This window comes from Rhinolophus sinicus, chromosome 5 (assembly GCF_057876585.1).
Source record: "Rhinolophus sinicus isolate RSI-liver-muscle chromosome 5, RSI-T2T, whole genome shotgun sequence".
In the NCBI taxonomy this organism is placed as follows: domain Eukaryota; kingdom Metazoa; phylum Chordata; class Mammalia; order Chiroptera; family Rhinolophidae; genus Rhinolophus; species Rhinolophus sinicus.
Genome location: NC_142505.1, coordinates 29,987,735 through 30,003,120, shown reverse-complemented (window position 1 = coordinate 30,003,120; position 15,386 = coordinate 29,987,735). Strand labels below are relative to the sequence as shown.

At 49.7% G+C, this 15,386-nt stretch overlaps 1 protein-coding gene across 1 annotated transcript in view; it reads right to left on the bottom strand.

Annotated features, from left to right (window-relative positions):
• Window positions 1-1,389: 1,389 nt before the first annotated feature.
• The window catches only part of RFTN1 (raftlin, lipid raft linker 1), a 186,821-nt gene continuing 172,824 nt past the window's right edge, over window positions 1,390-15,386 (bottom strand). The window contains exons 8-10 of the mRNA XM_019726003.3: window positions 14,620-14,723; window positions 12,059-12,140; window positions 1,390-2,785 (exon numbers count right to left, since the gene is read on the bottom strand). Of these exons, the coding sequence (XP_019581562.3) occupies window positions 2,387-2,785; window positions 12,059-12,140; window positions 14,620-14,723 (585 nt within the window). The 3' untranslated portion in view covers window positions 1,390-2,386. The remainder of the gene's footprint in view (window positions 2,786-12,058; window positions 12,141-14,619; window positions 14,724-15,386) is intronic.

Genomic DNA, 15,386 nt, shown 5'->3' with positions numbered 1-15,386 from the left:
CCCCCACAATGATCAGCAATCACAGGAAAGTGAAATTTCCTTCAGGAATTTGCAGTGCCCTTGCAATGCACATAGGATGCTGGACTGGATTTTAGGGATTTGGTTATTTAGCTTTTATAAAAAGCATTGTATTTCACAAGGAGTAAGCTGTGATTTGATTCACAGCAACCCTATGGTCAGTGGGTCTCACCGTTGGCTGCACCTTAAAAATCCCTGTGTGTATGTGGGGTGGTGGTGGTGGTGGTGGTGGTCATGGTGGTGGTGGTGGTGGTCATGGTGGTGGTGGTCACGGTGGTGGTCATGGTGGTCGTGGTCACGGTGGTGGTCATGGTGGTGGTGGTGGTGTTTACAAATCCTGATGCCCAGGCCACTCCCAGTGTCTGGTGTGGGACCCAGGTTATCAGGGGTTTTGAAAGCTCCCCCAGTGATTCTAAGGTGCAGCCAATTTGAGAACTGCCTGTGGGAGATTGATATTTTGCCAGGTATCAGCAGGGGTGTGGAGAAGTGGAGGAAAAAACAAAACCTTCAGGAATTATTTGTTAGCCTGGCCTTAGGGCCCAACTTCCTGAAGAATTCAGATTAGCTACAATCACCTTTAATTTTTTTCCACAACAAATTCAGCCAACATAAATGTCATTTAATTATTGAAAAATGTACCCAATGCTGAGTGGCATAAGGCCATCTACCTGGAGGATGCAGCCTGGGATCGTATGCTTTTCAAAGATGTGAAAGCTGGGCATTGTTTTTGTCCCAGCCTGCTGCTCACTAGCCTATTTTTTTAAAAAGCCATGATCCTCTAAGATATGGGCTAACTGGTAATATTTTTATTAAATCATAATGCTGTATTGATATTCCTAACGAGTATAATTGTGGAAAATGTTATTTAAAAATAGTTCTCTTTGAACAGAGCCTTCAACCTTTCCAGGTAAGCTCTCGGGGTTGGGTGGGGGAAGTCTGCTCAAAAATCGAGAGGAAAATGACTGTACAATGTGGCTGTACAAGGTTCAGTAAATATTTTACACATGCGTCTTATTTTAGCAAACTTGCAAATGGGAATCACTTGCCTCATTAGATAATTTACTTAAAAGCTCGGAAACATGCTTAGAAACTGGCGTGGGGCTTTTTGTTTTCAAAAGGTTTGTCTCTATCACCTTTACATGGTGGTACCTGAATCCCCCTTTCTATCTTCTTTCTACAAATCACAAAAAAGCACAGTGTGTTCAGCTGGCGCTGCTGTTTCCCACAGGAGCTCATCCTTCTCCAAAATCATCATGCTGCCAGGAGTTAGAAACTTATGAAAAGTAAATGAGGGATGTGAGGTCGAGTCCTTTGGACATCAGCTAGGACTTTTCACTGTGACACAGTAAATACTCAATACTCACAATGCACTAACTCATAGATGATTTATTGCTTTAAGTAACTAAACAAGAAAGAAGAGACAGGTGGTTGTTTTGGTCAAGACACTCGGCATCCTCTCTCCAAGGTTTGCCAGTTGCATCTACTTAAAGCCTTAACAATACTTTCTGGACGATATAAACACGTGGTAGCATACATGGGAAACAACTTGGCCAATGATACACTGATTAAAAATAGCACATAACGAGGACACCCAACCAGTCGGGTTGCCCTGAAATGACAGAAAGAACATGTGTTCACGTGGTGTGCTGAGTACAAAACCGTCAAAACTTTTTTTTGGCATTAATACTAACACAGAATACTTTCTTGGACGTTCTGCAAGAGCAGGTGCACAAACAGAATTACCTCTTCATTTCCAGATTTCCAGTATCTATGGGAATACTTTGAGAAAAGCCAGGAGGTGGGGCACCTCCCTTCCTCTAATGTGATTTTCTTTGCCAAAGCATCAGGGTCTGGGGGGTTTCAGGAGAGAAGAGCAGCTGACAGGGCTCCAGGGACTGTTACAATCACCAGGTAGCTGCAGAAAACAGCAAGGGACGGACAGTGCCCCGGCAGGGTGTGGGAATGAACAACACACAGCCTTGGTTTGGAGTCAGGGAGGCCCATGGACTTGACCCGGATGCTCCCTGGAGGCCCTGGGGGGTGGACACAGGCACTGGATGGTCCAGACCCTCCCACTGAGGAGTGACAGAGCCAGGGCTGGGCCTCCAGCCCCGAGTCTAGAAGAAATAACTTGATCTCTTGCATTCTAACACTGGAGCATTACGACACGTTTCAAATGGATATGCAGAAACCAACACTGTCAGGGAGCCAGCCAGCCCTTGCAGGGCCTGGGAGAGCTCACGAGGAGAGGTCAAACCAAGCCAAAGGGTAACACAGGACACCAGGGCAAATCAGTCCCCGACCCGGCTGTCGGCACAGTGCCTCGGGTTGGCCAACTCACAGGGCTGCCGCTCCAACCGCCGGCGACTCAGTTGTCTTCTGCTGTCAGGGGCTCTGCAGCTGCTTCCTCAGCACCTCCCTCCCTGGCATCCTCTCCAGGACCCGACTGGCCCTCACAGCCCCCCGCTGGAGCCCTGCAGTGGCCAGCAGGACCGTTCTGCATGGCGGCCCCCTCCACACAGATCCGGCTGTCAGGACACAGCTGTTCTCCTGTGACCTCCTGGAAGGGGACCTTCATCTCCTCGGAGGCTCTCACCTCCAGCTGCCGGCTCAGCACACAGTTTCCCACATCTCCAGCTTTAGAAAACTGTTCTTCTACATTCTTCTCATTTTCTTCTGCTTGTCGCTTGTCTCTGGCACTGAGTTTACCTTTGGATTTCCTCATCTGCCTGCTGTGCATGTCTTCCCGGGAGAATCGCCACTGAAACTAAAAACCGAAGAGGATGGGGATAAATAAAGGCAGTCTCTGTGAACGAGAGCGTCACCTGCACATCTTCTTGCACTGACACCCATATCACTTTTTGGAGCAAGACACACAATTCCCAGCATTCATGGGGCAGAGACTTACCGACACCAAACATCATGGCCCAAACATATCACACCCACCCGAGAGCCTGCTCAATGCCTTCCATGGAGAGTACTTTAAAGGTGGATTTTAGAGTGTTGTGGGGGGCCGAAGGGGTACCTCTTTCAATTGGCCCCATGCCAAAGGCTTGGAAGGGGAGGTCCTCAAATCCTATTATTTGAATGAGCAGGATGGGAGAGGGGACATGGGGCCTGCCCTGCCTAAGTGCCAGGTGTTTGGTTACTTGCTTCTCTTCTGAGCTAGCTGTGGGCCAGCATCGTCTCACCTGAGTTAGAAGGGCACAGAATGTGGGGTGCCCAGATTACTGCCCCAGCTGCGGGGACTGCTGCCCTCAGCGGAGCCCCTCTCTGCTGGCAGCCTCCACCATCTTACAGAAGGTCACACTCCCTTCTTGGGGCCACCTATGACCAATGACTGATCCAGGTGGGGTACAATGGGATCCATTCTCCCTGTCCCAACTCGGGACAACTTGAAAAGGCCACCCCAGCTCCAGATACCTGCAGGGTCGGCTGAGGGCGCTGCTGAGACGGCATCACAGCTCAGCTTCTCCCCCTGCCCACTCCTGCACCCTCCTTACCCCACAGGTGTTTGTTCCTGAGGGCAACTTCCTCCTTTCAGATCTACCTCAGACCTTGCTTCCCAGGGAGTCCGATCTGCAACCAAGCGTTTCCCCATGTGACAGGGATGTCAACAGAGACTCAGAGAGGACTCAGGTCAGGCAACAGAGTTGGGCAAGTACCATGTCATGTCCCAGCTGTGGAATGAGACCGCCAGCGGAAAAGTTGAAATTCCACCGCTCACTGGCCTAATTTTGTTTTTTTCTAATTTTTATTGGGGAATATTGGGGGACAGTGGCTTCTCTAGGGCCCACCTGCTCTAAGTCATTGTCCTTCAATCTAGTTGTGGAGGGCGCATCTCAGCTCCAAGTCCGGTCCCTATTTTCAGTCTTTAGTTGCAGGGGGCGGAGCCCACCATCCCATGCGGGAATTGAACAGGCAACCTTGTTGTTGAGAGCTTGTGCTCTAACCAACTGAGCCATCCAGCCTCCCCTCCGGAAGCTCAGTGGCAGCTTGTTGTCTTCAATCTAGTTGTGGAGGGCACAGCCCACTGGCCCATGTGGGAATAGAACCAGAAACCCTGTTGTTCAGAGCTTGCGCTCTAACCATCTGAGCCACCCAGCCACCCCAAACTAGCCTAATTTCTTAACCTCAGCGTCCTCATCTGTGCAATGGGGACAGTAACTCTAAAATCAAGATTGGTAACCTGATTTTCTGTAAAAGCAAGATCCGTTAACTTTTTCTATAAAAGTCAGATAAATATTTTAGGCTTTGTGGGCCATGTGGTCTCTACTGCAACCATTTAACTCTACCGTGGTTGCAGAAAAGCACTCATAGATAATAAACAAATGAGCGTGACTGTGTTCCAATAATACTTCATGTGTAAAAACAGGTGAAAATAAATAAATAAATAAATAAATAAATAAATAAATAAATAAATAAAAACAGGTGTGGGCTGGACTTGGCTGCGAGCCGTCGTTTGTCAAGCCCCGGTGTAGAGGGTATTTATATGGTTTCAATGATGGGATAATCCATGTCATGGACTTAGCCCTGTGACCAGCACATTATATACCAGATACGTTTGCTGTTACCATGAATGACACCAGATGTAAGTTCCATTAGGTCAAGGATGCCATCTGTCCTATTTACTTCTGTATCCCTGGGGCACAGTGCCTGGCACAGAGTAGGCACTCAAAAACCACTTGTGGGATGCATGATTGGAAGGATGACAGAGCCCAGCCAAGCCGGCTACACTGTGCTTCAGGGTAAACCAGTTCCATAATGTAGAATCAAAACATCGCTTAGGGTTTAGTGAGGAGGGATGGGTACATCTGCACATTACTTCTGGGTGATCTCCAAAAAAGAGAAATTAAGGAAGGAAACGAAAAGTTCTGCTGAGTGTGCTGACTACATGAACTGTCTGAGCAAGACAGTTTAGAGGCCTGTGCACTTGGAATAAATCTAGGCAAATGAGCTTGAGCAGACATGCAAACACTGAAGGGTGTTAATTAAAGAGAATACCTTGGAAACCTCGGAGTCATGGGTCACTGCATTTATAAAAGAGGAATGTGTTCTGTGGGCTAACGACTCAGCAAGAACTGTAGCCTTCTTCTACTCCCCGAACATCAGGGGTGTCCCCAGTTTTCCTGAGCCAAAGACCCTCTGACCTCTGTCATTCTAGGGGGTCAGTATCCCCAGGATGGCCAGTCCACTCAGGATGGGGGCCCAAAGAGTCAGAAGCCAGGGATCCATGTGGTGTGTGTTCCCTCGGGAAACTGGTAGCCACAGGTTCTCCAGGATGTGCCAGACCTTGCTGTGAAAGGCACAAAGAACAAGAGAGAAACCCCAGAGGAGAGCGAGCTGGGTAGGTGGGGGCCAGAGTCAGGACCCCCAGCGGCAGGGAGTGTTCTTATTGGGAAGAGGAGAATCATGGGACTAGATTCTGGGCATGCCCGACAGGTACAGCTCAGTGACTCATGGTACACACAGGGGTTTAGTTTAAGTTCCCATCATGTCTTTCTACTTCAGTCACACTACGTTGGTTTCGCCAAATATGGACTTAAAGCTTAGCCCGCCTGCGATTGAAAGAAAAATAAAGGGAGTCTTCAGTTCTGATGACTTCTTACTAGGCTGGTGAGGGGAGCCTAGGAATGCGGTTGCACCATCAGTGGAAAATGACTGAAGCCTTCACCACACTGTAAATAATTGAGTACTTTGCTAGGAAAAACCAAAAACGTGCTATGTAAATTTTTAAACATCTGCCATCTTTGCAGAGCTCTCAGTGGTAGAGACCTGTTTTCCCAAATAAAACATTTGCCCAAGCACTCACAGGGTTCTGAGATTGAACACGTCATGAGATTTTTGCATTGAACACCTTTTGGACAAGACTGGTAAATTTGAATATTTCATCAAAGAAGAGAAAAAGGAACGAAGTATATGCTGAGGTGAGGATTGAACTTCTATCCTATCCTCCTCCACCCTGCCCTCCCACCCAAACCCCAAAATGGGCTCGCCTACAATGGGATGGGTTTTCCCCCAGCCCCTCCTTCAGTGCGGTTCTCCCTCTCACACTATAGCTGACAGTTTGAGCTTCTTCCACTTAAGCCAGGAGTTTCCAACAATGGCCTGAGAACCCCTCCACAGGCAACAGTTTGCCTCAGGCCCCCACCCCAGGGGTGCCCACTTTGGCTGAGACTGCCAAGCAAGCATCTCAGCTCCATAACCACCAATGCATGATGCCGACTTTGGACCTCAGAGCCACGGCTGTTGCCTCGGACACCAGCCTTCTGTGGCTCCCAGGCACAGGTGATCATGGGTCATAACTGCTGCCTTATTACATGCAGCAGCTGCTGCTGCATTTTAATTCCAGCCCACATGGAAGAGCCTTAAAAAAAACAACAACTGATGTCCCCAAATAGTCAGCGCCTCTGCGTTTTGCATGTTTTTTTGAAAAAGGCCCATTAAGCCTGCCTGCATACAGTGCTCCGAGGGTCAGTCGGCTGTCAGGGAAGTTGGAGGCAGTTCTACTTTTGCTAAAGAAGTGGTGAGATTACTTTAGCTGCAAGGCCCTACATGCCAAAATGTCAAAGCATTATAGTATGGTGGCTGAGACCCCGATTCAAATCCCAGTTCTGGCACTTGTTCGCTCTCCATCCTTGGGCAAGTTATTAATCTCTCTGGATCTCAAGATCCTCATTGCTGAAATAGGTGTCTCTGCCAGCAGGGCTGTGGTGCACACCCCAGGCTGGGAGTGGATGTGAATAGCGACCCCTGCAGTTGGGTGCTAGACAACTGAGGATGCTTCCACCTGGGCCAGATTCCATCCTCAACAATTATTTTCTTATGCAAACCCATTCTCTCAGGGGCTGCTCTTGCTAATTACACAACAGAATATTCATGGTTCCTCTGGGTGACCAGTCATACCCAGTTTTCTGAAGAAGACCACATTTTGTTGATCACCTGATATAATATGACTGGAGGACACAGACTGTGGAAAGGGCCTGTGGCAGGCACACCAGCTACTTTCTCCAGGAACGTGCCTGGACTGCTGGGCAGAGGAAGACTTGGGACTGTCAGCGCTGAGCTGGCAGGGAACTATTCCAGCCAATGTTTTCTGTCCTGCAGAATCATCACAGAAAAATCTGCCAAGCCACATGCCTTCTAGGATTGCATTGTTTTCTGTGTCGTCAGATGGGTTTGTGCGGACTCCCCCTGCTGCCTGGGCACCCTGATCCTCCCACAGCTGTCCCCGTGCTGCAGCCAGACACTCAGGAGGCTGTCTGACTCCACTCTTCCATTTTCCTCCTCTCTCCTTCTCTCCTGTGTGGGCACATTTTCATGAGGCAGGGAAGTAGGAGCGGCCAAAACTCAGGGACTGCATAATCTAAAACCTAAATGTTCCGAGTTGCAAAGGCAGACTATCTGTAGAATAGCTGCCTAGGAAAAAACAAACACATACCAAGGAGTCTACTATATGTGTCGCACATTGTGATAAGGTTTCCCATTTCCCTAAATCCCCAAAGCAATACTCTAGTAGGCATTGTTAAAGCCATTTTATAGATGAGCATGTAGAGGTTCAGAGAGGTTAAGTAACTTGCCTAAAGTCACACAGCTAGAAAACAGCAAAGGTGGAATTCAAACACAGGTGTCTCTGGCTCCACACTACCCTCCTAGCCTCTTATTCTTGGTGAATGAAAGGCTTTAGTCCCTTGCCCTAGAGAGAAGGGGGGAGAGGAAGCAAAGGGAGAGGCCACACATCTTTGGATAGCTCAGCCCAATGCATACGTGCCTCAGCTTTCAGACTGTACCATGTTCAAATGCATCTTCTAGATCAGGAGCTTGACTCATGAGGCCAAGTGGTCAGCTAATGGAAGTTCAGATTTAACTGCCAGTAAGGATTCTTTGGTTCAGTTTATTAATAACAAGTATCTACACTGGAGGCTCCCTGACAGGCCCATTTAAAAAAAATCAATAATGATAAAATTTGGATGGAGGTTCATAGGTGGGCCTAGAAGGGCCCCAAACTGTTCGACTAAGACACTGGCTCTCAGACTGGAAGGACATCATCATCACCTGGAGGGCTCCTTCAAACCCATCACTCACTCCTCTTAGAGTTTCTCACTCAGTGTGTTTGGGAAGCGGGGCAGCCATTCCAGTTCTAACAAGCTCCCAGGTGAGGCTGATCCTGCTGGTCCAGGAGCCATAATCTGAGACCACCAAGCTAAGGAAAGCACCTGGGCAGAGGTTAGCTGTGTGAGAAACAGCGGGTGAGAAAAGAACACGCCCCTAAGCCTCCGCCATGCCCCAGCCCCGCCATGCACGGAAGGGCCTCCTGGTCTCCCTCCCTTCTGTCTTGACACCAGCTCCCTCACACCCAGGCTTCTCTTTCTCCTTGAAGCTGGGGACAATCACAGTCTCGAACAGACAACAAAAATTGCTCCAGATCCCAAGGCTCAAAAAGGTGACATTTCAGAAAGCAAAAAAAGGAGAGGCAGGGATGTGGCAGCCCCTGGGACAGGGACGGCTTTCCGGGTTGTCTCTGAGAGGGTGTCTGTAACAATCATACTTAAAGGCAGGCAGTGCAGCCTGGAGGATGTGTTTCATATCTTGAGCAGTATCAGGGAGCGTCTCTGCACTCCACAAACAAGCTGCAAGTTAGACTGCACGATGCTGGGGGCCTTCGTAAGCAGGGTATCTGTGGCACGGGGGTGTGCCACTGGTGCCTAAAGCAAGAAAGATGCCAACTAGCCATCCATGTCAGAAATAACTGAGGAAAGAAAACAAATCCTCCATTTCACAGCAGTGTGTCCAGAGTTCCATGTCAGCAGGGGCTAATGAATTTAATTCGCACATTTTGAACACGATTCGTTATCTCCCTTCACTTCAAGTAGTTTAGAAGGATGATTTCTCCGGTGTCATAGGAACCACCTATTACCTTTGAAGGAGTTTCATATTTGCTCTGAAAGCCACACTCACATACACACAAAGAGGTTTCTTTCAGATGATGAAAAGTCTTGATTGGAGAATTTTGTCCACTTTGCTCGTTAAGAGGACTGCTTCCTTGGTGTTGCCACCCTTGTGATTTCTTTTCTTAAATTTCAATGCTAGAGATCAATATGTATGTTCTGGGCTCAGAATTTTGATTACTCATTCACTGATTCAACAAATATTTGTTGAGAACCAACTTAAAAGCCAGGTATTGGGCATACGACAGGAAAAACGTCTTTGCTCTCATGCACTGCCTCTACCAGTACAGGATAAGCTAATGAATACAACTAATTAGAAAGGAGAAGAGAACTCTGAAAGAGAGGAGCGTGGTTCTTCCCTGTGTCTCACAAATGAGCCTGAAAGGAGAGAACATCATCCTGAGTAAATACAAAGGAACAGTGTCCTAGGCAGACGGAACAGCCAAAGTAAAGGCCCTGGGGCAGGAAGGGACACTGAAGAGCGTGAGGCCAACAGAGCTGGGAAAGCAAACATGGGGGCCAGATCACACAGAGCCTTGTGGACCATATGACAGGTTTCCATCTTCATCTTAAGAATAATACAACGCTTTAGAACCATGTTATAAGCAGTGGGATGACATGATTCCATTTGCTTTTTCAAAAGATCACTTTGTCTTTGAGTGGAGAACATATTGGAAGGGAGACCTGTCATTAGAAGACTGGAGTAGTTGAGGCAAGTGAGGGTGCAGAGAAGTGGAGGATTCCAGATTTTCCAGGACCTAACATAGACATGTCTTAAGGATTGACTGAATACAGGGGAAGGAGATGTGGAGAGACAAGGGTGATCCCTAAGAGAGCAGGTGACTCTGGGTCAGTGGTGGCCCATTCCTCTTGGTAGAGGGAGGTGGGCCAGGTGTGGGGGAGGGACAAAGTCAGGAGTTGCTCTGAGATTGTTGAGCAGTGACAGGACAGGTAGAGCTGGGGTCTCCGGGGAGCAGGGAGGGCTGAAACCGCAGATAAAGAGTCATCAACACAAAGGTAGTGAGGAGAATTTCTCCTTCTGTGGATGAATGAGATTTTCTAAGGAAGAGGTTAGAGAGTGAGAGGAGAATTGGGCTGGGTCTGAACCCTGAGGAACCTGGTGGAAAACCATGAGAGTATGGTGGGACAGAGCCAAGAGGAAAAGGTGCTTCAGGAGATAGAGGCAGCTGACAGTTTAATTGCTGCCGGGTGCTCAGGTACCGTGAGGAGTAGGTGGGGTTATTGCCACAGGCACAGGGGTAGACAGACCTCATGGGAGCAGAACGCCGACCTGAGTCAGCTGAGGAGCAGATGACAGCAGTGGTGAGATAAAAACAAGACGTCCGATGTAAAGTCCCCTCTCTGGGACTCTATCAGGGAGGGAACCTCTCCGGGTCACATAGAGAACAAGTGCTCGGCACCAGCCAATCCTTGCAGTGAGTAGGTGATAAATAAGTACTTTAACAGAGAAAGCAGCCAATCCATATAGTTGATTGGGGTTGGAAGTGTCTACTGACCAGAAAATAAATGACCCCTATCCTCTCAGGATGTTTCCTGAGGAAAGTCACTCTATCCTCTTAGAGCAGCTTAAAAACCTTGAAAATCTCCCTGCTGCTCAAGGTTCCACTGGCTCATCCCCCTGTGAGAGATGTATGGCCTTCACCAAAATCAAAACACGTGTCTCTGCTTTGGGATCCCACGGCACCACAACCAGGACAGCTGGCAAGAAAAGGCAGCACCACCTCCCTCTCTGAGAGGGAGAACGGGTTTCTTCTGGTGTCTGGTGGAGCCTGGCCTGTGCTATTGTTGAATGTGACTCTGTGAATACACACGGTCCCCAGGAGCCGACAGCAGTCGGGCTGATCCATCTTCCCGCCGGCGGTTGACTGCTCCTGGTGGTTAATGTTGGGTTTGGCAGTTGCCTTCTGGTTCTCTGCTGCTGTCACCTGTCACATTAGCATCTCAGAGCTTGGAGAGAGACTGTCTGCAGCACTCTACCCCATCTGGCTTCAAGGCGCCATTTCCTTGGCATTTCTCCCACGAAAGTCCCCCTCCCTGGATTTGTTGGCTGGTGAGGGGCTGCTCCAATCTGTTCTGTTGCCTGGTGCTCCTGTCCGGGCTCCATGTCCAAAGAACCTGAGGCACAAGAGTGGGAGCCCAGGGACGGTGGCAAATGTGAGGAGAGGAGCACGCCCAGCAGTCTCTGCCGGAGAGCATGGCCTTGGCCATCAAAGGTGGGGCACGATGGCCCCAGGTGACACCTGACTCGGGCTTTGGCAGGTTCCCTCGATTCACCTGCCTCTTCCTGAGCAACTGGTGAAACGCCCATGGGAAAAGCACCTTCCAGCAGCAAAGCATGGGCGTGTGAAGCATCAGAAGCATCTGACACAGGACGGACTTGGGCTTGACGTTATGAAACACAGGAAATATTCTGTGAATGGCCACAGTCTCTCATGGTGACTGTGTTTTCCAGATAGTTCATGTGACATCCAGTGAGGGAACGGAAAGGAACCTGGCGATCCCCAGGACAGTCTGACCTGAAGACTCACTGCCACAGGTGGAGGCTGGCTGGCCTCTGTCCACACCAGCCACTGTCACTCAGGGGCTTCTGGGTCAGAGCCTGTCAAAAACGGGCTGCGGTGGGGTCTGTCTGCCCAAATCACCACACTTCTGATGTCTGAGGGATCCGAAGGGCAGGCCAGACCTCTACCCAGCTTGCAATGAGATGAAGATACAGAGATGCTGGGCCTGAGCTCAAGCCACCCCCCTCATCCCGACAGACTGCAGCTGACTTCATGACCCTATTTTTAGCCTAGTGGGAATATCTGGCACGCTTGACTGTCCTGAAAAACCTCTCTCCTCTGCTCTTCTGGCCTCACCAGTAGGACACTGGCAGACAAGGTCCCCCAGTGCCCTCACCTGTCCCATTTTGGCAGCCTCAGTCTGATTCAGTTTGCCAAGGGGCTCAGGTGCCCTTGGGCTCAGAGCCCTTGGAAGTTGGAGCAGGCTGCCCGCTCAACTGCTGAAGACAAATACACTCGAAGATGAAACCCTGCAAAGAAAACCTGAGGAAAGCCATCAAGGTCACTTACCTTTGATTCCTTCTTCTTGATTTTCTGAGGTAGACACGGTCTCTGAAGAAAGACAATCTGCTTGGTGGATACACTGCCCTCCCTGCAACACACGCGGAGCTGAGAATGAGCTATGTTATACCTGGGGGGGACTCTAAACCTCACACAGACACTGTAATCCCTAATTTCATAAGGCCAACCAAATAGTGAGGAAGAAAGGAAGGCTGCCACCAAATAGTGAGAGGTCAGAATCAAGAAGCGCCCCCCTCCCACTCCCAGGCTATCCTCCCTTGCTTCTGGGGGGCTATCTCAGGGGCCCAGTCAAAGTTTTGTGGGTATCCCTGCAAAGTCAATTTCATAGCTGAAAAAACCCCTTCCCTTGATGTGAAATAGCAGCTATCACCTTGGCCAAATGATGACAAACTGGCTTCTTTAGTGCCAAAAGGGTGAGAGACCTCTTTGAAATCTGTCTTTGGTAATGAGGTCCCAGAGGGGCAGGCAGATGAGGACCTGGGTGAAGAGCTCTGCCCATCAGCCATCACAGGGACAGTGGGCAGAGGGCTGGCTGCGCACCGGGTCCCAGGCACGGCCTGGCACACGCTCACTGAGCAGGAGGGCCATGCCACTCCTGCAGGCACACAGATGAAGGGCAGGCAGAAAGGCAGGGATTGGCATTAACAAAGCAGGTGAGGGGACATTTATGAGCGCCACCCATTTTTATGGCACAATGAGTGTGCTTTCCTCCCAGGAAGGCAGATAGAAATATTATAAAGGAGATCATTGTTTTCTCCCCCACCCCCATCCTTCTGATTACTTTCTTAAATGTCTATTTTACAAATGTCTTCTCTGCCGAGGCAACATGTCACCACATGGAGTGTCAGAGGGTAAGGAGGGAGAGGACTAATATTCCCTATTTTATTCCTGGGCTGGGCGGGCTGGTTCCACACATAATGGCTCATGTAGGTCTCACCACAACCTTTCAAGGATTGGGACAGACACCTTTACAGACAGGAAATGAAGTCTCATTTAAAAAGCAGGCTCCACAGCACACAGCTAAGATCCAGGTTCAGGTCTGCCTGATTCTATGCGTTCTCCCACTCCACCATGAGGAGTCACTTAAGGCACAGGGCCTGGGGGACTAGGGAGAATTATTGAGCAGGTGTGACTATCTGAGATGCAGACAGACAGAGACCTATCTGCACCCTGTGGGCTTAGCTCAGAACCAGCTGGAGCATCCCATTGAAATACATTCTCATCACAATTCTTGTCCTCTGGAATGGGTGGTGGGGCAGGCGTTCTTCTGTCTTACAGACGAGGAAACAGACTCAGAGAAGCTACAGGACTTGGCCGAGGTGGCAGACTGAGGACTGGGGCCACAAATCCAGGGTTCTTTCCATTCTGCTGCATCGCCCTGTGCCCCTACAAGTCTTGGCTAAGAAACAATATGGTGGCTCTCAGGGGCCAAGGGGTCCAAAGGTGGCTGCAGCCTGGCTCCTGCAGGTACACAGACCCACCATGGCCCAATGTTAGGAGGGAGACAGACTGAGGGCCCAAACAGGCTTGTGGAGGGACCCAGGAAAGGCTGGTTGTCACCATCATTCTGCACACCCAGTCTGTGCCCTGGGGCTGCACTGCTCTGCCATCTCCCCATCTCCCCAGCTTTGCCCCATGCAGTCCCAGACCCTGCAGCAGTGGATATATAACAGGACTGGGGAAGGTGGGGCACTGAGGGCCACAGGAGGGGGCATCCCTATAGGTTAGCAAAGAGGCGGCATGGTGCACAAGGAACCCTTGACTCTGCAGACTGAGTGAAGTGCTGTGTGGCCTCAGGTATGTGATTGAGGCTCAGTCTCCTCATCTGTAAAATGGGAATCACATATATGCTCACAACCCCCACAGAATTGCTAGGAGGACCAGTTTAGATAGCAAACCCAAAATATAGATGGAAGGCCTTTTAGGGTTGGTATGACTAGAACAAACCCATGGGCTCAAGGGCTGGTGAGCAGAGCCAAGGGTAGACAGATGATCATGAACATGAAATTGTAAGAAATGCCACAAGCTAGGGCCAAGGCTCCAAGTTTTCACATCTTTAGGGGGACTGCTGACCAGTGCTATGATCTTGGGCAAGTCCTTCTACCTCCCTGGCCACCACTTTCCTCAGCTGTAAAATGGGTTTAATTTTTAAAAGTCCACCTCATAGGATTTTGGGGGAATTGAATGAGATTTTATACATAAAGTGCCTACCTAGCCCAGCAGAGGGCACATAGCAGATGCTGGATTTCTTTTGCATCTGAGAGCCCCAGGCGTCCTCAGGTGGCTCATCTCTGACATGCTGGGCAGTAATGATTCACTGGCCAAGCCTCCCCATGTGGGAAGAGGGGTGCAGAGGAGTGCTGTGGGGGAGAGCGGTTTAAGAATCTGAAATCCTAGCTCTGCCACTTCCCAGCTGGAGCGTTGATGTAACCACACCAGCCTCATCGGCTTGTCACAGGATTAAATAAGTTATATACAAGAAGTACTTATCGAGAACAGTGCCTAGCTCCGAGTAAGCGTTCAGTAATAATCATGACTGTTCTTGTTACCTGTTAGTCTTGACGACGGGAGTTGGTAGCACACAGGTGAGCTGCCAGCCATAGGCTGCCAGTGAGTTCAGCAGGGGCACGTAGTCTGTCTGCACCTCGACACCCTGAGGGAGAAAGGCGACCGTGAAGGATGCTGCTGCCTCGAGCTGCCACCTGAGTGACTGAGAGGAGCTGTTCAACCCGCCCACCCAGCCAAGCAGAAAGAGGTGGGGGCGTCCTGCAGCGTGGAGGCCCTGCCTCTCATTATGCTTCCAGAGCTCAGAGCCAAAACACCAACATGGAACCTCTTTCATGGCCCCCTCTCAGCCTGCATATTGGCAAGGAATTAGAGCCCAAGGATTAATCCATGAATGTTGTTTTATTCTTGTCTGGACAAACAGCCTCTTGTGAGTTCTAATGAAGCACCATCACCTTGCCTCAATGATGTATTCAGGCCATATGACAACACACATCGCTCTGGATCATTTCGGAGAGCGTCGTGGGAGTTAAATTACATTTGACAAATGATCAAGTCACTTACATCCAGCCACAGCAGACGCACACACCCTGCGTGTGCACATAGAAGGAGCCTCACCTGTGTTATGCAGCCTGACACAGGGGTAAATGGATGCTGCTGGGTTTTATTTCAAATCAGTGTGGGTGGCAGGGAGACGTGCCTAATATATGCCTTTGAATTCCGAAGCTCCGTCCTGCTCCCACAGGGAGAGAACCCCAAAGTGAGGCCACTGCACTGGGTCCCACATTCTGCTTTCTCCCTGCATCAGGCC